The sequence below is a fragment of the Scophthalmus maximus genome, chromosome 9 (genome assembly GCF_022379125.1).
Source record: "Scophthalmus maximus strain ysfricsl-2021 chromosome 9, ASM2237912v1, whole genome shotgun sequence".
NCBI classification, from domain to species: domain Eukaryota; kingdom Metazoa; phylum Chordata; class Actinopteri; order Pleuronectiformes; family Scophthalmidae; genus Scophthalmus; species Scophthalmus maximus.
Window position 1 is genome coordinate 18,407,305 of NC_061523.1, and position 24,405 is coordinate 18,431,709.

The window sequence follows — 24,405 nt, forward strand, 5'->3', positions numbered from 1 at the left end:
CAACTTGCATTGCATAAAGAGCCTTTGTTTTTTGAAGGCTTTTGTATCTTAAACTTTTTGTGTTTGGAATGTGTTTCATATTATTCTTCCACTCACTTCTTACCTGGTCTTTATTCATTTACCCTCTAGCTGCCTTTCACTCATTCCTGCCTCTCTGCCATCGCATGATTTGTTTTCTCTCTCCTTCTCACACACAGCATATGGCACCTACCTTCTTTCACATCCCCCCCCCCCCCCCCCCCCCCTCTCTCTGTGTGTTACCTTTCAGGTGAACACCTACCTATGAGCCCCGTGTAGGCGAGAAGGCAGGCTCCATAGTTTCCTTGCTTGCAGCCACTCGCAGACGTTTCGGAGGGTTCGCAGTCGTACTGAAACTGTGCCAGACGAGACCTACAGAAACAAGAACATGGTAGACCCCTGTATTATGAGAAAGTTTGCCGTTTCTTATTTATTCCTCCCTCATGCCATAACTCGGCCATTTAATTAAGAGTTTGCCTCTCTGACGTAAAGAAATATTGTTGGCTGTGGTGAAGACTGAAAGCATTGGACTGTAATGTGAAAGTGATAGAAAGAGTAATATATTTCATCCCCCAGACCTGGGATCATTAGCAAAGCCCTCTGAGTGTAATGGGGCTGTGAAAAATAATGGCCATGACCAGAGATAGCAATGAGCGATAACTCTGATCCATCTGGCTCTTTATCTGCGCTAAATATTTAATGTGTTATTCCAACAGGCTCTCTGGGGTGTTCTAACCAATGGGGGTAGAAAGCTTTAGAGTAAAACAGCAGGCCATTTTGTTGATTGAATGGCTGTTTATTTGGTTTCAAAGAGCCATAATACTGTGCAACGCTGGCCCAAATATGTACGGTGGATAAATCTAAAATCTATATCCAAGGAATACTTGAATCAAAGTGGGCTTGATGAAACATCGGCATTGCTGATTTGGGATGCCCTGAGTAAAGAGCTGGATCGTAAAGCAGGACCAATTTGGGGATTATGATTATATATTGGCAGATTATTGGTGAGATTAAGTGAGAAATATTTTTAATAACTGTCTAAAGAATTGAAATAATAGACCAATGGAGACCAATAAAAAAATTGTTCTTTAGCTCCGTTCTAACCTGCAGACGTAGTCAGCTTTGCAGATCTTCATCTGTGCGATGCAGTTGGGTTTCTCCAGGCTTTCATAAGAGCAGCTGGGCACAATGGTCTGCCTCCGACGCTCTGCGCATGCCGTGTCCGTACAGGGGCAGAAGAGCAGCTCGTGTGTATAGTCGGCGGGGACGCGGTCGAAGAACCTGCGCAGAGCCTTGTTGCACTTAGGCCGATTGCACAGGCCCGACTTCGCAGTGGGTTTGATACAAGCGGAGACATATTCCGTGCGGAGCTTCTGGCACAAGTCGTCCACGTTGCAAGCCTTGGCTGCATCAAGGCAGCGATTCACAGTTGTCATGCCAACATCTGAGTCTGTGGATGGAAGTAAGGTCAAAGACAAGTTTCGATATGACCGGGAAGATAACAGTAATGGAGCAAAAAAGATTTTCTGTTTTGTGGACCGTACTCAGTTTATTTATTCAACAAGCTTAGTTCACATAAGGCAGTTTGGAATAAAAGTTCAGCTTCAAAGCAGAAGTGTCTGTAAATAAACATCTTATTTCTTGGGGAACAGAAAAAACCGAGCCGTCTGGTGTCTGTTCCAACATTATTAAAACGACACAGAATAATGAAAATAAGGACACAAATTTACCAACATCTCATCGCTATTTCTATACTTTAAAAAAAAAAACTGCTTTTAAAATGTTTCCTTTGTCAAAGTCAGCACAACAACCAGTTCTCTGCTCCACTTCTCTCCCTGCTACTAATTCAAATGATCATAGTTTGCTGGCTTATTGCACGACCACACTTTGAACTTCAGCTGTGAACCTGTGTGCCACTTTGCAGGAACACAGGCTGCATGTTGGGATTCATACAGATTGACGTCTGTCCACTGTCTGTAAAACTTCCCTCGCTGTTGTCCTCCATCTATTCAATGTGCGTCAACAGTATGTTACTGTGGCTTTCCTTCCATTTGTTTTTTCAAGGTGACTGTTGGCACCTAATCACATCTGACAAAAACAATTCGCTAAGATAATAATTTAAGCGGTTTTCAGGGAGACATTCTGAAAGTCTATTAACAAAACAAATGAGTCTTTTTTGGCACTAATGATAAAATTGTCCACGTACATTACTGATGTGTCTGTTATTAACTGAGTAACCGAAAGAGGAACTGTTCTAAAATCACAGATCAATGTTACTAGCAGTTGAGAGGGGGATAGAGAGCAAGAGGAAGTGACACAGACGCTGATTTAAATCAGATCCAGGAATTGCATCAAATATTTAATATCCGATTATCTGGAGAATCAGAGCTGAAGTGAAGTGTAACTATAGCTGTTGTCAGTGTTATTTAGTCTGCAACCAAAACAAGAAAAAACTGCACCAAAAACATCAAGACAGCGCCCTTTTCTTTTTTTCAGCGAATAGATCTGTATTGCATTCATGAATTCTCATGTTTTGTGTGTTTGTCTGAACCTCTGCACTTTGTGAGGCATCTTCTGAATGAACCCTTTGTGTACATGTTGACTGAAAAATGAGCAAGTCCCTGAAGTCTGAGCTGTTTGTTCCAGCGATGAGTCATTGGTTTTTCTGCTGTGTCTTTATAGGTTGGTGATACAGCCAGGGGTTGTGGTTGTGTTAGATTCCTAGACTGTACGTCGCCTACATGTGACTTTGACTCTAGCAGCTTTGAACGAAGCTCATGCAAATACATTTTTAAAGGTAAGTGACTATTTTATTTCTTAAGCCTAAGCCTGGGCATAAAGTAATCAATTAAACGATCAACAGAAAATGCAAGGGCAACTCATTTTTAAACCAACCACAAGGCACAAGGGATTAGACAGGGGCATAAAATAGAAATAGAAAGAAAAATTATATTTAAATTTAACTTCAGCTAATACTGTCTTACTTGCTTAAACACACGTCCTTCAGTAAATGTTTCACTTGTTTAACATGTCATTTTTAGAAAAGAAGATATTTTTAGTTTACTGTACATTCTTGACATGCAACACTGTGCATTATTTGCATTTAGCTTTTCCGAGTTTCAACTTGTTTTGATGAATTAAATGAGACTGTATAGATGTTTGAGCCTGGGGGCATTTAGTGCAGCGAAAAAATGCAGAATTTGGGATATTTTATCATTTTATGCAGAAGTATAAAAAAAATCACAGCATTAGTATTCATTGATGTTCGCGGATTATGTTATTTCAGCTGAGTCTGGGATATAAATGAGTTTGCCATCCAACAACTTGAAGACAAAGTCACAATTTCGGATGCTGGGATTGTGTTCAGATGAATGGTAATACATGTGTAACAGGAACATCAGGGACCTCTTTTTGCCTTGGGCGTGCTTCCAGGAAAACTTCACTGGAATCATTATGGCTAGAACAAAACATCTTCAAAGTGAACACTGGTATAAAATAAGGTGAAAATGGAAGAATATGATTGAATTTACCAGCTGTAATTGAGGCCAAGCGGACATAGTCGTAATCCCTCTGCACGGTCTCATAGGGATAACGCTCGACCAGGTTGAGTCCTGAAAGAATTATAGACACGGATAGAATCATCGGCTTGAATGTTGTAACATTTTAATTCCTCTTAACACAAATAACGCTCTCATGTAGTCGTTTTTATTTAGCCACAGAGGCTCCAGTTGACTCGATCATAAATTATACATACACAAAAGTCTGCCAATTATGCATTTTTAATGATTAGAATACATAGAGTGTACTGTATATGCAGTTCAGACAGCTGCTGTCAAGCTGCTACTGACCGTGAACGAAAGCCTGATGAAGGCTCCAGTAGATGCTCAGGCAGTTCTTCTCCTTCTTCATCCCTCGTCTACACTGGCAGCCATGCAAGGGGCTGGACAGTAGGGCGGACACTGCGTTGGCACACTGGCTTTTGGCACCGGGGCCCAGCTTCATGTTGCCGTTACCCGCCACACACTGACGCAAAGTCCGCAGGCGTGGACTACACGTCTCGTCGCTCGAGCACGAGTCACCTGCCACCAAGCAGTCTCTGTCGGCCAGTATCACCTCCAACAGGGCTGTGAGGGAGGAAATCAGAGCACAACCGGGTGCAGAAAGATAAGTGGAATTGAGATAGCAGTTAAGGTGTAAGGTCATTAAATGAGATGGGGAAATTAAGAATAAAAAAAAAACTGAAATGCTAAAAAATAAGAAGTGAATGTCAGCGATGAGATAGGAGGAGAAAGTGAAGAATATTATGAGGGAAAATTGTGAACAGTTGTAAGGGAATATTGAGCATTATGGTTAATATACTGGCTGGGCCGTGGGGAGGTGGGCTTATTGTGTTATTCTGTAAACATGAGAATGCAGAGGTCAATATCAATACAGCATCATACCCAGCAGTGAAATTTGTATGGATGTAGATTGTGCCTCTCATTGCTGTGTTGCTTCAAAAGTTGGAATGCATCATGCATCTTAAGTTTGGATGCATGATGCTGTAGATAAGCTGTTTTCAGCTCACTGTTTCCAGGGTGAGGGACAATGAAGATTTACTGTATGTTTTGTATGACAGTATTTCCTTTATTGGCCTCAATTACGGCTTCTCTCTCTGCATGGAAATGGCCGTCCGACTGTCCACTGCTTTAATCGGATGGGTTGCCATGGAATTTTGTACAGACCTTCATGGCCCCCTGAGGATGAACCGTATTTACTTTGGTGGTACCCTGCCTTTTCAGCTAACACCACAGGGAGGTTTACATTTAAGGAGAATACCTCAATACCTGTTGTACGATTGCCATAAAAGTTGCCGCACACATTCATGTTCCTCTCAGGATAGATTTTTTAGTACCTTTGCTAATCCTCTGATATTTCACCTAGCACCATCATCAGGTTAAAACCTTAATTTATTGAGTAATTATTTTACCAAATATCTGCAAAACTAATGATTAACAACTAATTCCCACATGCTTTGCGACTCCCCCGTATCTTTTAACTGGGCCTGCAGGTTACAGCATTTGCTGCTCGGAGTTATGCGGTTGCAAATCTGTGTTCTCGTTGATTCACTGACAAACCTTGTCCTCAACTGGTTTGACTCTTTCAGTTCCACTGTGTGACTCAAGCCTATTCAGTGAGCCAGGGAACTTGAATAATATGTGCATGGCACGTATTGAATATAGATAGAACTTTAACAAATGAAATAAACTTAGATCTTCACCTATTGTCTTGGTAAATATCCTATGCAGTGGCTTGTCCATTCACTGAAGTCTATGACAATATGCCACTGTAACAGCTGGTGCGGGCTGGTTTCCTTTTGCATCGTTGGGTTTTGGGTGGCAACATGAGGGATGAACAGAAAAAAGTGAAATTTATGATATAGTGTCCAGTTGTTGTTAATCGTATGATTAGTGAGTACTAATTGACGTTCATTGTGACTATGGCTTATTTGCTGTAATGTCCCATTCTTATGAAAACAACTGACACTTAGAGGCATACCCATATGGAATTTACAGCTGTGCCCTTTATATCCCTCTGCGTATGCTGCGTTTGAGTCAAATAATCTTTGACATGTCATTTTGTGCTGCTGGTTGAGACTGCTCTCACACACTAAAAGTAACTCAGTGTGCAGGGATATACACTGATACCCTTTTGGGGCTTGATAACAATCTAATTCTGCAGCATATGGCATCATAACAAATCACCAAAGCAGCATAGATGAATAAAAACAAACTATTGTGACCAGTGGGGAAGCAGATCTTTACAGTATATACAGTAACATACGGCACTAGGAGCTGTTATTAATTGGAGGAAAAAATTTGGAAAAAAGTTGTCATTGAGCTCATAGGCCACATTGAATACAGAACATTAACGGAGTTCATTGCATTGGAAGTGATTATTAGTTAAAAAGAGCCGTCACTCTTCTTTTGAACTCTAGTCAGAAAACTATTGCTATTAAAAAGAAGACGTTGGTTATTCTAAAAACAAATCCCTAAGCATGATCTGCAATAAGGCAAGTGGATCCTATGATTCAAACAATGTAAATTCATACCACTTCTGTTGTTTCTCGTATGACTGTTACCCCATCGGTTTGAATCAAAAATTTCCAATTTCATGCTGCTTTCATCAGCTCACACTGGAAATTCTGTGGCAAAAAACTTCTCAGCTATTGTTTTGCTCTCTCTCTCTTACATACACACACACACACACACACACACACACACACACACACACACACACACACACACAATCAGGAAGAATGAAAGACTGAAAGTCATAAAACAACATATTTTCAATTCTCCATGACTGTTCCATCAATTGAATCTGCTTTTGAAGTTGAACTCAAATCCTCATAGGTGCATTGAGTCTCAGTCACATCAGGAGTCATCCAAGCTCTAATCCTATCTTAAGCACGTCAGCTAAACACATCCAAGACAGACATGTGAATGCTCGGGGGGAAAAAAATTCCAACCAACGCCAACGTTCTGGAAAGCCAGATGGTCAGTTGAGTAGTCAAGGCAGAGATCCCAGGCCTTCCCCCCATGGCACGGTTACTCATTGTGCAGCTCACCAAGTTTAATCGGTGGAAGCTATATTCATATGATACCACAGCCAGTTTGCATAGTTTATGGTAATACATGAAAATAACACATTTGTTCACAACATTGGGCAAAATAGTTGGTGACCCTCTGGTGCACCACAATGATGATAGTGCTGTTGGAGGGGTAAAAAAATGGGCTACTGTAGAAATTTGGCATGATTTAATATATATCCTATACATACAATACACTGCACCATGAATATTCAACATTTTCACATATTTGGAGTTTAATCATAATTCATTTATATTGCTGAAGGGGTGGACACTTGCCCCATCTGGCAACACTGTACACTTACTTATTTAGTCTAGTGTTCATTTGTGCAACGTATCTGCTAGCTCACTATAGTGAGTTAGGGTTAGGTAGCTGGATTAGTTAGGTAGCCGGAGAGGGCAGACTGCAGGTGTTGTGAGTAATGTTGAAAATATAAAGGTAAGAGTAATACAAGATGAAAATAGGCCATTTCAAGTAAAATGGAAAATTACTTTGTCCCCCAAGCATGTGAATGACATCAGGAAAGTCAAGCAAATGCATGCCTGCTTTCGCTCATCGCTTTGACTTAGTATTGTATTGGCTGCATTATACATTTGTATGTTGTGAGATGATAAATCAGTAGACAGATATACGCTTTAAGGTTTGGTGGCTTTCGTTGTTTTGTTCCAGTTCGCCTGTAGACTTTGTCGAGCCAATGTGGCTCCCATGGACAGAACAGTGAGGATCACTGCTCTATGGCTTTGTGTGACAGTTTGTGCTGCCTGGGCAGAAGCTGGAATAGACACCATACATCATGAATGCAAATGAGCCGCTTGATTTGACATTTCCAATAAGCCTGTCTCAATGTACCAGTGGGTTTAGCCAATTAACCATGTCAGTAATCAATGTGTTGGGAGCCTCAGTTAAGTCCTCTGTTTCCCTGTCACATAAATCACAGGAAGATTAGCTGATCAGTTACCCTTGCGCACCAACTTAATGGTCCACTACAGGAGAGATAAAATGGAAAATGAAACTTAATGAAGTCAGCTGGAATGGTAGCCTCATTCCTATATACCTACAAAGCAGTGAGGCCAACGGGGGCGGTGGTATTGTAATGTATTGGTGCACTTAATGGGTATCACCTTTGTTTCAGTGCTCTTTAAATTTTGTAATTTATCTTGGAGGGTTGGACTTAAGCAAACAGCCTCACTTTAAACACCACCGATGGCAGTCGAACAAAGACACTTAGGCATCACAATACAAGCCATTTCAGCGTGAGAGCTGATTCAGCACACTCCGTTTTTATCTCTCTGTTATTCTTGTCTGAGATTTTAGCATCTGCCTCTGAGGGCTCAAACTTCAAAGATTAATTTCCGACATCCAAATGTTGAGATCATTTGTGATATTGCAATAACTTTAATTCCTCCCATACTATGACTCTACAATTGTACTTTTCCTGCCATATATCGTGAAGACATTCAGATATTAAAATCAATTAAAATGTAAGTTGTTAGAAGTGGCACACTTTAATTAAAACCCAAGAGAATATTAGATTTTGTCTTTATTCTCTGTTGATATCTTGCTGGTCAGATTAATGTTCTCAAGATTAGTACTTATCCTTGGAGTGAAAGTGAAGTTAATTTTGTGAAAGTCGAAAATATTTTTCTACGTGTCCTACACAGTGTGCTTCATATTAGTAACTCATAGGAGCAAAACATTTAGGTAGTGAGTTCAAGTAAATGCAGATTGTCCTTTCAGTGCCTGAATCGTCTTTGCAAAGATGTATCCTTATTTTTTTTTCTGTTGCTGTCTGATGCATAAGACATTATTTGCTTCTATGGGACAAAATGAGCAATTTTAGACATCAAAGCAAATTATATTGAATTTGGAAAATTAGACTGCAAAATATCCCTCTACATTCATACTGCATGTTAGACATCAAACAATAGCACATGAGGACCCAGAATAGCAGAGCGTTCTAGCATCAAAGTTTAGTGAAATGAAGCCTTCATACTTTCAGCAGAATACACAAAAAAAAAAAAAATCTTACAATTAAATTGTCCTTTCCCAACTGTGGCTAAATTCAACTTCTACAGAGAGAAAATGCTGCCTAGTATATACCCAGAACTTCAGACAGAGAGAGTTCATATGCAGCTGTCTTTTGCCAAAAAAGACACCTACTGTATATTACAAAGGTTTGAGACATACAGTACCTGAGGCACAAGGCAAAATATGCCACCAAAAGCAGTTAGTAAGAAACTGGAGCAGCAGATGCTGTGGTGATAGAGAGTCGACCAATATGCACAGAGGACTAAAGAAGTCATAGTGGCATGAAGGATCGGATCTGACAAATAAAGAATCTGAAGGCTACTACAAAATCTACCTGTATGCATACTTGTCTTTATTTGACTGGACAGGGCAGTGCCCTCTCCAGTTAATGCTACATTGCATATTTTATTGTGGCACAAAGGAGCTTCAACTTTTTACCATGACAACACTGCCAGAGCCTTCTACTTCAGTAAACCATCATCAAAATGAAGAAAGGCTTTTTCGTGTTTTCAAACAGTGCTCAACACAGCGTTTCTATGCATGAACTGTATATAGAAACAATCTCATAGACCGTATAGGTTTACTTGTCACAGTGAATAACGAATAAGACAGTATCCCACCCAGTACGAAGTGTCACTCAACCCCTCAACACAAACATTATATTGTGTGCTGCTATAATCCAAATGCTCTGTAATGAATTCGTAATAAACCTAACGTCGTGACCCCCTTATTCTCTCAGCCATGTCTCCTTAATTATTCTGCATGTGCTTACATCGCACCCTCCAGGCACCTACATTGACAAATATTTGAATTATTAATCACCCTTCGTTACTTGAGGCAGGAGCATGATCTTTTTTCGAAACATTTCATTTTTCCCATTACTGTCCTCCCATACTTTTACATTTTACATTCCCACAGTGCAGTTTGAAAAAAACAATCGAAACAAAAATACAAATTGATCCCATAATGCAAGGGCTGCTGTGTGAAGGCAGCGAATTGTAAACAAGAGATTATATCTGCACGCACCAAAGACGGTGCTTGTTATTCGCGACTCAAATCGGAGTTCCGGGTGAGCACCCGTGTCAGCTTGATCCGAGGGCCACATGCCGTAAGACTGACTGGCACGGTTGCGAAGGTCTCGTAGCATTAAAGTTTGTTTGTGTCTTCTGAGTAAGCGCTGACTAAAAACAACTTGAGTGTGTGTGTGTGTGTGTGTGTGTGTGTGTGTGTGTGTGTGTGTGTGTGTGTGTGTGTGTGTGTGTGTGCGCGCATGTGTGTTTTTGTTGTGCTGCCCATCTGAGCCAGTTGGTGCTGTTAGTCCTTGAATGAGAACATGTGTGCACCGTGTGGAGGGGAGGTTAAGGGGCTTGGGATTTAAAGGAGCATGAATTAATTCATGACATTAATCAAACTCTATCAGAAACAGCTTCGACAGGACGCGTTCAGTAAAAGTCACATGAGATCATATCACTGCCAGGATGAAGTGTTCTCATTGCCACAGGGTAAGAAAGAAAAAAAAAGAGATGCAAGAGGCATTTAGTGAAGACAATATCTCTTAAAGGAACCCATATATGCATAATTGCATATATTTTATAAACCCTTGTTTGGAGGGTTATAAACTAAATCCTCATTAAATCAATATCCCCTTTCTGATGTTTGATGGTGATGAGTAATCATTGTGCATTAGGAGCACAAACCCGTGTAGAAGGTAAAGGCGTATCATTTCACTGATAGATACCTGTAAACACTGAAATTCAACCTAACTTGCAAAAAAGGCCGCCTGAAAATATCAGCCATCACCGCACGCTCGGTAATTGCGGCGGAAGTGAAACAGAAGCGACATACTTCGCCGTATGTGTGCGTTTTCTGTTAAAGCTGAATAACTGTTCCACCTCAGTGGGTCTCTGAAGGCTTTCTGAACCACCTGTGGCTTACACTGAATCACTGGCAGGCTGAAATAGTCTTAAAGCACTGAGCCAGGTGCTCAAATTCAAACCAGCTGAACACCACCCACCTGCTGACACAGACATGAACACAACTACAAATCCACAGCCGGTTTTGTTCCTACTGGGCTCTAAGAAAGACTAAAGGACAAAGACTCTGTTGGAGCAGGCCCGACTCCTCTGGCAATCCATAATTAATGTGCCCACAATGTGGTACCTGGAACAGTGATCAGATACTGGCATAGTCGTTTTGTTGGGGCCAACGGGTATCAGATCCCAATGCTTACGGCAAACAGCCCCCCCCCCCCCACTGAGGAAAACGCAACTAGACATGCAGACACAGTGGGAGGGAACTGACGTAGATAACAAGCAGCCACAATTAAGGCCATCTCCGGAGGCTCAGGTGAGTGGATTAGCATCTCCAGAGCTACGGTTGAGGCCGTGTTTCTTGGGCGAAAACCAGCTAAGAGATCGCAACGTGATTATTGTTAGTACAGTCTTCTTTGTTGTTTTCAATGGCGATGGAAACCATCGTAATAGGCAACCTCATTCTTATCTGGGTTGTTGGGAAAGTGTTCTCGGCCACAGACATACCTCCATCTTCACACGAGCCTTCTGCTTGGTGTTATCTGAGACTACATGTACATCCGTGCTACATGTAAGTCATGCATCTAAAACTGAATGGTTATGTGAGAGAGCAATGTCCATTCATATTATCGTTTTTGGCCTTCATAAGATACATATTGTCCACAAATGTGCAACGAAAACACGAAATGAATTTCTTCTTTTCCTCTCCCCTTCTGTGTATTTAATGCAGTCACACTTACCATTTAATTATTGTCAGTGAAATAATTTTTCTGTTTTTGTTGTCAAATGAACCAACATAAAGAAGTAATGAATCCGACCTCTTTGCTACTTCAAAGTGGACAGAAATTGAGGTATTGATCAAAACATTATTTGTTGATCCCAGACTTTTCTAGTAAAATAAGCAGAACGACAGATTCATGACAATACTTGTACTGTGTGATCATTTAAAGTAAATGATCATGACAGAAAGTAAAAAAAATTAAGGAAAGTTGGTTTGCTAAAAAAGTCATCAACTGTCGCAGCAACTTTTGACATTTTTTCCCAAATCTCCACTTTACTTGTCAACCGTAAATCTTTTTTCCGTGTTTTCAGATTATTTACTCTACTTAAAAAAAAATTAAAAAGATGTTTTTATATTAGCAAGTGTGGATGCGGTCTGAACCATATCCTGTATGTGTTAGAGAAAAAATGCTTCAAGCTAATATGAAATAGAAATATGGCTAAACTATTTATCATTGGAAAAAGTGTAATTATTGAATGTATCCACACATTTATTATTATTCTGAATTGCTTCAGAGACTGTTTTCTTGTCACAACCAAACAGGCGGCAATCGAACATTTATATGGACAGACGAGATGCAACTTTTTACAGATAATGAGAAAGGAAATTATAAAAGATTTTCTTTTGATATGCACAACAGTTTCCATCAGACGCTGGAAAGTTAAATTGAATTCATTTTCACAGATGTGAGTAAAATAAAGGCTGTGCAAGGCTGAAGGAATACAACTATTGTATATTTGTGTGTGTCTGTGCACATTTGTGTGCTGGCCTGTCAAGTTCAGTTTCAATGTCACACCACAAAGACTGCGTTATCGGCACTTTGAAATTGTGACATTATGAGTATGACTATAATGACTATTGGTATGTAATAGTTGCAATTAACTTATCAGCATTTTGTCCTTTGCTTGCAAAGGGGGCAGAGTGTGACACATCATGCTTATCTTTCAATGTGAAAGTGCCGGCTGTCTGCAGCACCAAACAGGACTCATGCCAGCCACCAGGGTTCACAAATGATAGGTCTTCTCGAATACAGGGTGGAGGGCAGATGCAATGTCTGATCCTGAGTCATTCAAATGTGTCTGTCACACTGCAGGTTGATTGCCAATTATCTCTGTTATATAAATGACCAGGATGTCCAAAAAACACCTTGTTGACACTGCTATTATTATTGCTATTGTGACAAGATTCTAAGAAAAACCTGTTGAACACCAGTAACCTATAGTTTCTGTGTTTACAACAATTATATTTTTTCTCCTTCATTTTAAATAGCAATCCCCTTCACGAATTGAAAACAGTAGGGGCTTGTTTATGGTCCATTACAACTCGGTCGTCAGACATTTTGTGTGACCACGTCGGAATTCTATAGTGTTTCTACCTAATCCCAACGGCCACACGGGAAGACACATTGTCAGACATTCACTCCTCGATGACGATGATAGTGTTGCACTTGGTTGTGCACATGACAAGTGCCATAAATATTTGTGTAACTTACGAAAGGGCAGTGGGCGTGATTTTGGTTGTGGGCTTCAGAAAGTTACAGACATGGTTGGTTTCTTGTTTTCTAGGTGACTTTATTAGCTGTAGCTGGCTAGCTAAGCTAGTGTTACTTTACTGTTACGATCAAACATGGGACAAAAGGCAAAGCTTGTACCTAAAACTAAGGAAACTTCTGTCGTATGGACATACTTGTACTTTTGTACGATTTGCTTTGCAAATGATGTCGCTGACTGGTCCCCAAAACAAAAACAACACCACCGACCTTTTACCACCTACACGAGAGACATGTCAAATGGAGAGTCTACAGATCAGAGCCAGGTTCAGAATTCTCACAACAAACACCAGACTCAGACGTCACAAGTGGCTTTTGCCCACTGGAATAACCCAAATGCAAATGAAAAATCCCATTGTTTTTTTGTTGAGGGAACCAAGGTGTTGCTAACTCCTGGGTCGGCCTGCAGAAAATGCTTCCTCCCCGTTGCACACAATTAAAGAACAGTCAACACACGTTGTCTTCTTTCTGTCTTTGTATCAAATCTTGACTTCAGGAGCTGTGAGTTCCACTTACTGTACTAACTTTTCTTTACAGAACAGTAGCAGTCCTGAGATGAAGTGTTTAACCTTCTGTCGGGTCTGATGTTGTGGCCAGGCCGTAACACCTGCCAGCGGTGTCTGTCACTCAATAGTCATTACAGGATGGGGAGGGGCCATACATTCCAGTACACTGATTGATGGGCACTTTTACTGATGAGGCTCTTTAACAGCAGAGTCGTCTGTGTCGCTCAGACTGCCAGCATGCTTTCAGTCCCCACGCCCGTCTGTTGTGTTCCACAGCAGCAGAAACGGCCGCAGTGAGAGCAGCTTAAACATGAATCTTGCGATAGGGCTTTTCAGCTGATTGCCTCCACTTGCACCCATTGCGATAAACAGTTGCAACATAGCAATTTCCAGAGTGCATTGTGTTTTTAAGGTAATAAATCTGGAGGCTTTTGTTGTGTTTTCAGGTTTATGGCGCTAGATGCACACTACACCAGTGATGTACAACAGTCTAGTCAAGTCTATTTTAGCTGTACCTTATTTAAAAGTGTTGCCAACAGCCAATGCTTTCAATCTAAGTTTGATTTTGTGTCTCTCTTTGCCTCCGTGATCTGCAAGTTGTTTCTCTCTCCACACACGCAAACACTCGCTCAAACCTCTTTGTCAAATAATCTCATTGCATGGAAATTATCTTTCACCTAGAGCCAACATTAGATGATAAAATGTGAAATGTAGGTCAGCATGACCAGATGTTAGCCTATTAAGGTAGACTCCAGAGCAGAGGACTCTGTCAATCATGCAGGACCCGTGGGACTACAACAGTGATCTGCAGTAGCTCAGTTACACAACGTCTTTGGGCTCCTTTGTGATTCACTGTTTTAAATCCTCAAATGAAAAGGTCAAAAGGGGATCAGAGTTAACCAAAGGGCATGGTCTGGAGATCAAAAGGAACTGCAAGTCCTCAGTCAACACAAACTTGAGTATGAAATCACACCAAGTCGCAACTGCGAAATAAGCAATTTCTTGCAAAATCTTAAATTGTGTGTCATAAAAGGGCTCTTTTGCTTTGTGCGACTTCTGAGTATGATTGAAAAGGATATGTGAAAGTCATTCCTCAAGGATCTAAATCCAGGCCACCTATTTTTCATTTTCAGAGCTGTCAGTTATGCTTACAACACTGTTAGTGATAAATGAAATTTACAGCGAAGTCTATAAAAATACTTGGAATACACGGAGGATAGGGTGACAGGGAAGCCTCAACATTTCACTCCTCTCAGTATCATTTCACAGGAGTGATTCATGACATAACATGTGGCCTTGCTGGCCATCTGGCAAACCGGTGGGCCGACATGGGTCAACACAACTGTTGTGGCCCATACAACAGTTAAATAGACACATTGTTTTTTGTTCGTCTTAATTGACACTGGGCTGGTCCAATCACAACATTAAACTCCTCCCCCTTCAATCATTAAACAGCATATCTGGCCAATGATAGTGGTGGCCAGCACAGTGAGGAGGATGAGAAGTAGAGTAGATCTAAGCAGAAGATAACAATGGGCTGAAAAACAGATGTTACGTGATGAGAGATGGTGATGATTAGCATTCTGCTAGAGTCCACGAGCTCCCCTTTACATCCCCTTGATACAAAATTTATGAAAAACTAACTGAAAAGAAATTCCGCCCGCTTTGTTCTTATTCAATTCCGCTAGCTTGCAACTTTTATGAACGCAGGTGGAGTTTGCTAAATAGCTGCCTATCTTAAAGTAGGCCTAACCGTGTTGTGAGGTCACAGTGGCTAGTTAAGGCGTTTTGCACACAGACTGAGACAGTTGGAAAATATTTGCCACCAAGCTTGCTCTCATATGTTTCCCCTGGTGAGCTAAAAATGGATTTTCTTGCAGAGGGCTCTAATACTTTCAGAAGAACGTCGTCCTTTTGTTACCCACATTTCATCAACACTTACATCAATGAATCCTTTTTTTTTTTATTTAACCACAATTTTATCAATACCAGTGTGGTATTGTTAGCCTGTTCGCACGTCTTCATTAGGGAATCCAATAATTCTGGACCTGATTGGGTCAGTTGTCTCTTCGAGTCATTCAGGTTCAGAATTCATTGCTGTGGTTTCATCAAAGTATTCCATTTAGCAATGAGGAGCAATGACTTTTTGAATGTGTTCTTAATGTTTCCTCTCTCTTAGACTCCTTTGATTCCCTCTTACTCATTACACAGCCGTAGTGTTTTTAGGGATTGGTACAACTGGTACAAAAACAAGTCCAGGGGAGCACGATGATGGGTGGTGTGTGTTGGTGGGCTCGTCTGGGCCAAAATGCCAGGGCCCTTTTTTCCCCTCATACCTGCAGTCTGTGGTGCTGCTTTTCTTTGTCTCAATTAATTTGTTGTGCATTTTAGAGAGACCTTTTTTTTAAAGATATTTTTTCTCATTACTTTGTGTCACTGTTCTGTTTTATCATCCTTATTCACAATATTGAATGATATTTTAACTGTTTATTTCTCTTCAAATCCTACGGTGAATATTGCTTTTCTACTAATGCAGCTTTACCCCAATTCATGTTTGTTGTAAACACAAACGCTGAGTCTCAATGAAACAGTTATCCATTATTCAGACCAAAATCCCATCCCATTAAGCATTTCTGTCATCTTTGTAGAACAAAAGCAATACTGTTCATGAAATGATTCCAATTTTCTTTTTCAGTCACTTCAATTTAACTTTCACTGGCAATAAACCATGACAATTTCTAATTAATTTCAGCTCTGAAATTCATAGTAACTCAGTCAAACAGACTACATGGACTATAGCTTGCAGGGCCAAACATGACTAAAGCTAAAGCATAATTGAATAAGAGGGTTCATTAACCATGTTTGCTGTCTTCCAAAAATGAATCTAAAAATGTTCAGGCAGACTACATTTCCAGAACGACAAAATTAATATGACAAATATGAAGGTCTGTGCAAACACAAAATGTGACGTTACATTATGGGTGAGGGAATTCAAATACCAATCCAACAGGGCAATAGGACATGGTCTAAGGGTTATCAAAAAAGTTATCAAGATAAAAGACATTTCACAAATTTCAAACAATTATGTTATAACACTCACCGTGATTACACAGTGCATAACTACTGTATCAATATTGTTATTGTTTAATCACCCAACCCTAAATCCAGTTTCCATCGGAGGGAATGTTTTGCACGCTCTGCAGAAGATACATAAAGACAGGTTTAACGCAGCCTCCGACAGCCTCCTTTAACCCATTCTCTTACTTAAGAGAAGAGGGCTTCCAGAAAACCAAAACAAAAAAAGTCAGATCCCCTATTGTGACACAAGCGTCAAAAGTCTATCTGAATAGGGTTGCAAAGCAGGTGGTTCTATTTTGGACCCGCAGGCCCCAGATCTTGAAGACACATTCATTGTCTCCATACACAATGTTAGCTGACTCAAAGCTGGAGCACTTGAAGGCTCAGGTGAGCGTGGAGCTCCATCCCAGCTGAGGTGCATGTATTTGAGGGTACTCTGTACTCTGCAGACTGTAATTTCTGCTAAAAGTGACAGCTAGATTAACCTGTAACCACTGTCTTGATTAGACCCAACATCATATGCACACTTTCTGCACAAAAAGGTTTTAGTGACTGCAAGGAACAATGATGCTGATAAAGACAAAGAATAAGTGGTAAGGATGGCTGTTCCCCTCTTTGTCATTACAATGCTTTTAAGCTACTATTGTACTTGGAATAGAGCCTTTGGAACTATTCCCCAACAGTAGGTCAAATGGTTCAGTTTCATTGTGTGCTACATTGCCATTTGTATGATAATCACATAGATTGCTTTCCTTACTTCCATGTGTCCCTGAACACCACGACTTTGAAGGCTAACTCATGATGAATGCAACACATGTCCCTTCCCAACAGCCTGCTCAAGGATTCCTGTTGTGTTCATCTGTTTAAAATGAGTATACAAGCAATTTTTGTTTTGATTAACCTATTTAAAAAAACAAACATAACTTAATTGTTTTATAATGATAGAACTGAAAACAGTGACAGTATGATTAAGAGAAATGAAGCATATATCATAAACCACCTAAGACCAATGACCTTATAAAAAAGATATTCGTTTTTCTAAATTTATAATATCTACACTTTTAAAATGTCATGGTGTCATGTTTCCTTTCATGAAATGCCATATAAAAATAAAGTCTAAATTAGTTCTATAAAGAGACTTGCACTTGTACTGTGGCTGTTCTCCTGATCGCAATTAGCTCAATAAATTCAGTGTGTACTTGTTGCCTTGCCTCGTCTCTCTTCGTAACCTTTTGAGTGGCAGAATTACTCAGCGCAGGAGATTATTCCTGAAATGACCTTTGTTTTATAAGGCCTTGTGGCCTCGTAGTGACTTAAAGATGGCAAAATCTGCTTTAACGTGACCTTTTGTTTTGTACAACATCCCCATATGTTGTTTCCGTATCCCCAGGACAGGTGCTCCTCTGAGGTTCAAAGGGCACGTTCAAGACTACAGACGCAGGTAATGTCGAGGAGCGGCTTGCTCTGCAAACCCCTCAAGGTGCCCTCCTCCTCCCCTCTCCGCCCCCAGCCTGGCTCAAAAGCCCCCTAACTTTTCTGCAGGCCAAACATGTGATGCTGCGAGAGATATCAAGCTGAGTCTCGTTACGATGCAGACCATGAGAACCGTGGGGCCATGGATCAACATCCCAAACGCAATAACAATGCTGCAGAAAAGTTAGAGCAAAGATTTCTTGGTTTCCCTACCTTCTACTTCGCTTAAATAAATTCTGCACATGAATGTTATTAAAAAAAAGTAGGTTACAAATGAAGCTGGATTAAATGAAAATCATTAGGATTGCCATGGTTTTATTGTTATATTTCCGAGTACATTCTGTACATGTTTATAAATTGTAGCATAATGCTAACCATCATGAAGATATATATATATATATAGCACGGCACACAGTGTTCAAAGGAGGGACTCACTGTATCTCATCACAGCAGCAGTGTTGAGTCCCTCAGGAAGAGTGTGGCAGAGAGTCAATGGAGCTAATATGGAGTGATTCTTCTCCAGGGGCATATCCATGGGAATGTAGTTCTGGTTTCACAGTTATCACTCACAGAGAGCTGTCGGACGCTTATTGGCATTCCCTTGATCCAATTAATTAGGGCCTAACAAGGCACGGAAAGGGAAGGGATTTGGATCTACAGGGTGGTGACCGAGTCAAAGGCTTCCACAAACGAGGCCAACATTTCGTTACACACTGTCCATTAATGAGACGTGTAAGCACTGCTGTGTCAAAGAAGGTTATATATATATATATATATCTATATATCTATATATACACACACACACACACACATATATCTATATAGATACACATATCTATATAGATATATATCTATATAGATATCATTCTAACTGAGGTTTCTCTCCTCATGTTAACATGTAGAAAAGTCTGTTTTCGTAACTGATCTTCCTTTGGATGCCAATATCGTTGACCTCAGTGCCAGAGGAGGATCCTCTGCGCGCACAATTTGTTGGCGGCGCCGTTCTCCGAGTCTGAAATAATTAATCAAGTTGTGGTGAACGGAGGTGGCATCCTCTACTGCATGGAGTAGATGTTGTAAATCCACTGCAGCTCACAGAGACAGGTGCCCTCCAGCCGGTTCCTGTCTGCTGCTTTGGTAATGGTGTGTTTCCTTTCCTGGAACACTGGAGGAATCGAGCAGCACTCAGTCCAGCCTCTATAATCGCCACATTACAAGATTATACAGCAGAGCACAAGTTGACTTATCACCACAGGATGGTGGTTGGTGGAACAAAATGTACAGAACACAGTTCAAGTTTTGAATATTCAAAACAAGGCAGAATACACGAGTCATTTTCATTGATCGGATACATACATAAGATGCTTGCAGTAGCAGGCATTTCAGTCTCTTGTCAATCCAAAGATATTCAATATTCAACCATCCATCATCTGTAGTTAGTTGTTGGCGGTGTCATGGGGGAGGTGGAGCATATTTCAGCATACACAGGGCTCATACATACATTACAGAAAAGAATACATACAATATTTGCATTCAGACCTGGGGGAAATGTAGTTTCCAGTTCACTTGTCCTGTATGATTTGGCATTGTGGGAGGAATCAGAACAAGTGAAACGAGACCACCAAACTTCACGTAGAAAGGAACGGGACCAGGATTCCAAACCATATTTTTAGGTGCTAAGCACCTCAGGAAGCCTCAGTGATGCTCGGACATGCACGTGTTCATTATTTCCACAAAGAGCTCTGGCGGATGACTGTTGTAAATGTGCAGACATCAGTTATTTTAATATGGGCCGATTTCTGGCACCTCTAGTTAAGCATGTTTTGGTTTATCTTCATTAAACTAATGGGAATCAGTTAGTGATTTAGTTATTACGCTGTTCACCCCACAGGTCTGTGGTTTACCCACAGTGCACATGGTTGGACTGATGCTTGGTCTTGTGGGAAGCCGTACAAAAGTAACAACAGTACTGGGGATGTAGTAGGAGCGACATGGTTTAGAGTGAGGACAGTTGGCCTGCGAGGGTCTGAAGGTCCGAGGGTTGCTACTAGGTTACGATCTTATTGCCACTCTGCCATTTCCTGTATTTTATATTTCATATACCTCAGCCTAGACAATAATTCAATTTGTATAAACAAGCATTTCCAGTCATTCTTTTTTATTGTGGCCTCGGTGGGGCCACAAACCGATTTCACCGATTTGATTAACTGAAGAGCTCCTCCTAGGCATAAAAGAAGCCAAATTAATTTTAGTGAAAAACTGTGTGGTGCCATAGCTCAGCTGGTATACGGTCTAGTCTGGGAACGCTGATAAGAAACGATTCCATTTGCAGGCTGAACTGCAGTGTAATTCACTCAGTGCATGTAAACAAACAATGAAACAGTAATTAAATACTATAAAGTTTGTGGCTGCACCTTTTTTTAATTAAATAACAGCAATAATAAAAGCACATATGCGCGTATGCACAGCCGCAGACATAAAAAAAATTCAGTTGCTGAGCTCATTCATCCTGCCTGTCATAAAACCTGTGCTGCGACCACAACGATACAAGGTATCTACATTCATCATTTGCAAGCAATGTTGTCGAAGCTCCCTTTCTTGGTTTAAGGTTGGTTCATAAACTTCTCTTTCACTTTTCTTTAGGTTTTGGGCTCACATCGCTTCAGACTCAAACACATTGGATAAACCTATGAGGTAACGTAATAGGCCCGTGTTTATGGAAACAATTAAGTTTGAGAAATTATACAGAACCATGAGATGCAAATATTTTCGTAGGCCTGTAGAACTCGAGCAGTAATTAGTGCCGCTACTGTAGAATATACTATTGCACAATGCTGCCCATAAAGCTGACCTCAGTATGATACAGTGGTTCTTTACCACAGGGAAACTGGAACGGGGAAAAGGAAAGATTATCAACAGCTGTCATCTCTATTTGGAAGACAGTACAGATGACTGGTTCATCAAAAAGTCACTTCACTCTCTGCACTCTGGCTATTAATGCCAGCGAGTCAAAGAGGACACAGAAACCACAGTATATTAATACAAATTGATTGAAGGTTTATTGGAATAAGAGAGAAAACTCATATTTATGCAAAATAAAATAAAAAACACTTCTGCCAATCTTATTATTTTTAAGAGGATTAAGCCTGTCTGAATCTCAATAAAGTCTAGAAAAACTGCAGTCTTGCAAGTTGTTGCTGATATAACAATGAAAAAATCAGAATCCGAGTAAAATAACTTACGCCTATACCCACTCGCCTTATTGTGGAAATGAAAATACTAATTTCACAGGCAGCTAACTGGAGAGGGGAGACCAAGAAATATGTTCCTGGACCTTTGTCCCGCATGTTCTTCCAAGATTTGTCTTGCATCTATCTTCATGAAACTTCCCTCAACCCCGAATAGATTTAGTGTGTCCCAGAAATTCAGCAAGAATGCAGGGAGAGGAGCTTAAGCCCTCTATTTGAAACTGTGTCACAATGGGGCTGTGCCTACTTGTCTGGAACAGTCTTTCTCTCTGGATAACCACTTTGAGAAACTGAGCTAATGAGTATTTGTTTGGCCCTTGGAGGCCACTGTATGTCTATGACCTCAGTGCCGTCTTTTGAATTTCGTAACTGGCCTAAAAGGAGAGCGAGATTCCGCCCTACTCACTGTCAGTACTGCATTGTTTTCATCCTTTATGTCTAAACTTGGTGATCGGTTTTCAAAAAAAGTGTCAAGTATATTAAAGGAATCTGTGAGATATCAGTGTCACTTTAGTCAGGAATTATGATCACAGATGCTTCTTTTTTTTCTGTCCTTGAGCTATAACCAATAACCAACCAGTGCAACAGAGGACACATTCTTAAATTAAACAGATAATCAGACTCTGACCTGAGAGATGACAACTGAGGGTAATGTTTTCTCAGCCAAAAGAAGGGGGGATGGGTACAGTATTTAGTATGTCCATCCCACGTTTCACTGAGTTAATCCTGAAGCCTCTCCAGGGATCATAACGGCATCATCTGTCTGTATTGGTCGCCCTTGTGCATTATTTCCCCCCACCAAACCCCCACAACGTATCATCCAACGATGCAACTAGGTGAGAGTGGGGTACCCAAACTGCTTGCTCAGCAGTTCACAGAAAACATTTTGATCAAACAAAACAGAATGTACTGTTGGGAAGATTGATTTACAACCACAGAGACAAAACATTTAACCACGAGCTAGATTGTTCCTCCAATTTTAAGTACAGTTGGGGTTTTTAAGCCCAAAAGCGTCTTCAGTGGTTACTGTTACATGGCCTGCATTGCAATGTTTTCTTGCATTTTTTCTCGTGTAATCCAAGAGGAAAATGCTTTTTGGTATAATTATTTATGAAATATAAAATATATCTTAAGTCAGGAACAATATATCAAAACATAGATGGAAGTCTGGAAAGGAGAATGCTCTTTTACAGGTTCTACCATCTATTTTAATTCCAATGCTATTTTTTATTTGCACATGCAGCCACTGAGCCTCCAACAACACAAATTGTTTTCGCGTTAATGGTCACTCCTCCCGACAGAATGCCTCCAATCACATAAATCTCAAAATGTAAACACCTACTGTAATCGGTGAACAGTGATATATCTGGAGGCACTAAGTAATGGATTAGGGCTTTAAACATGGACTCATTTATTTTTCACCCACATACATCACACCTGATCAGAGGCATGTCTTTGGCATCAGCCCAGCCCCAGCAGACTCTGACAGCGTCGCCGCTGGCCTCTCTCTTTCAGACGTTTCAACTGTGAGCAGCACTTTCACCCCAAACTTTATGTACTGTCTCAAGTTGTTGTAGTTTGATATCGCGCGCAGGTAATTACTTGTGAAAATTGAATATAGTCACCATTAGAGGTCAGAGCCGTCAGACTGACTGATATGAGATCGATGGCGAAGTGCCAGATTTTTTAAACTGAACACAAAGACATTTCTAAGGGCTCTGACATTGGCTGGAGAACCGAGGCGGCCCACAGGAAAAGTGTAACAGCCATTCTGTCTCTAAAGCTTTTAAACCTCAGATCCGTCAGTGAGTGAATGTTACTCAAATGTATTGACAGGATTGAGATGGAAAACGCGTATCCTGTGTAGAGTTTTATTTCCTGTAAACCAGGATGCTCATAAGATGTAGCACTGACTCTTAAGATTTAATAATCAGTTTCCTCGCCTGTTTCACTGCATCGTATCCAAGGAGTACTTCAGGTAAAGATTCACAGTTTACCGCTGAGACTGGGGCTACATCCATACCACTGCGTTTTATTTTTTAAATTATGTTTAAAAAAAACCCCGATCCTCGTCCAAACAATAACTTTGTTCAAATGTAAAGGATCAAAAAGGTTTTATATGTTATGTGTTCATTGACCAAATTGGGATTCATGTAACTACAGAATCGCTGTAACACTTTAATAAATATTATTAGTGATTTTGCTGACACTATTTTAGGTTCTAGGTTTCTTTAAAAATGTTATGAAAGGAAATGAAGGAAAGGAAATACTTCAGAAAGTAGTGACCTGTGTGTGTATATATATCAGAAATAATTAGCTGCTGTTAATTTTCAGAATTTGTTGACAGAAGAAAATTGACAGAAATCAATTTTGAAACAAGAGTTGCTGTTGATTCGACTTTATAATCATTAGGAGGCTCCAGTGCTGTATTTCATTATAGAGACAGCTATATTAAGTTTATCTTCATTAATATAAACCGGCAACTGTTAGTATAGTTAAAGGTTTATGTTCTTTTGATCTGGCTGCTTTTACCTGTAAATAATACGACTCAGAAAGTATATTTCCTTTTATATTTTTTGTGTTTACCTGAACTGCCAAAAACTGAGTAAAGCATAATTAAATGGGAAGTGTGTAGAGTGCACTAAATGAACACTTCATTTTCTCAGCGCTGATAATCAGACTCGGTTGCCATTTTGTGTTACTTGAGTCATTGGAATCGCTGAGACGTGGAAGGCAATGCAGAGGTCTAGAACAAAGTGTATATTCTGTTAGAGGACAGTCTCCAGGAAATAAAGAAAGTTAAATTGTTCCTCTCTTGGAACTTATTTGGAGACCGCAGGGCCCATAAAACAAAGTGCCATGAAACCCTGATTCCTTTTTTTCCTCTCAGACATGAAAGTTTGCTGCTGTGTTACAAAAATACCTTTAAAAAAAATGGCCGCAGAAAGTGAGTTGTGGCATTAGATTTACAAAGCATTTTATAGAGTAACAAATGTACAATGAGTTGAATGTCTGGTGCCAAACTCAAGGCTTCAGAAAGGCAGCTCAGACCAATGGGTGAC

General features: G+C 40.3%; 1 protein-coding gene and 1 long non-coding RNA gene across 3 annotated transcripts in view; one reads left to right on the forward strand and one right to left on the reverse strand.

Moving 5' to 3' along the window:
• The window catches only part of LOC118319421, a 69,122-nt gene that overhangs the window by 18,326 nt on the left and 26,391 nt on the right, over positions 1–24,405 (forward strand). For both annotated transcript variants that reach the window (XR_004795986.2, XR_004795988.2), the window contains exons 2-3: positions 269–409; positions 2,701–2,815. This is a non-coding gene — a long non-coding RNA (uncharacterized LOC118319421). The remainder of the gene's footprint in view (positions 1–268; positions 410–2,700; positions 2,816–24,405) is intronic.
• Positions 1–24,405, reverse strand: part of gfra4b (GDNF family receptor alpha 4b) — a 33,553-nt gene that overhangs the window by 5,551 nt on the left and 3,597 nt on the right. The window contains exons 2-5 of the mRNA XM_035649802.2: positions 3,867–4,142; positions 3,549–3,629; positions 1,123–1,468; positions 281–390 (exon numbers count right to left, since the gene is read on the reverse strand). Coding sequence (XP_035505695.2) covers positions 281–390; positions 1,123–1,468; positions 3,549–3,629; positions 3,867–4,142 — 813 coding nt within the window. The remainder of the gene's footprint in view (positions 1–280; positions 391–1,122; positions 1,469–3,548; positions 3,630–3,866; positions 4,143–24,405) is intronic.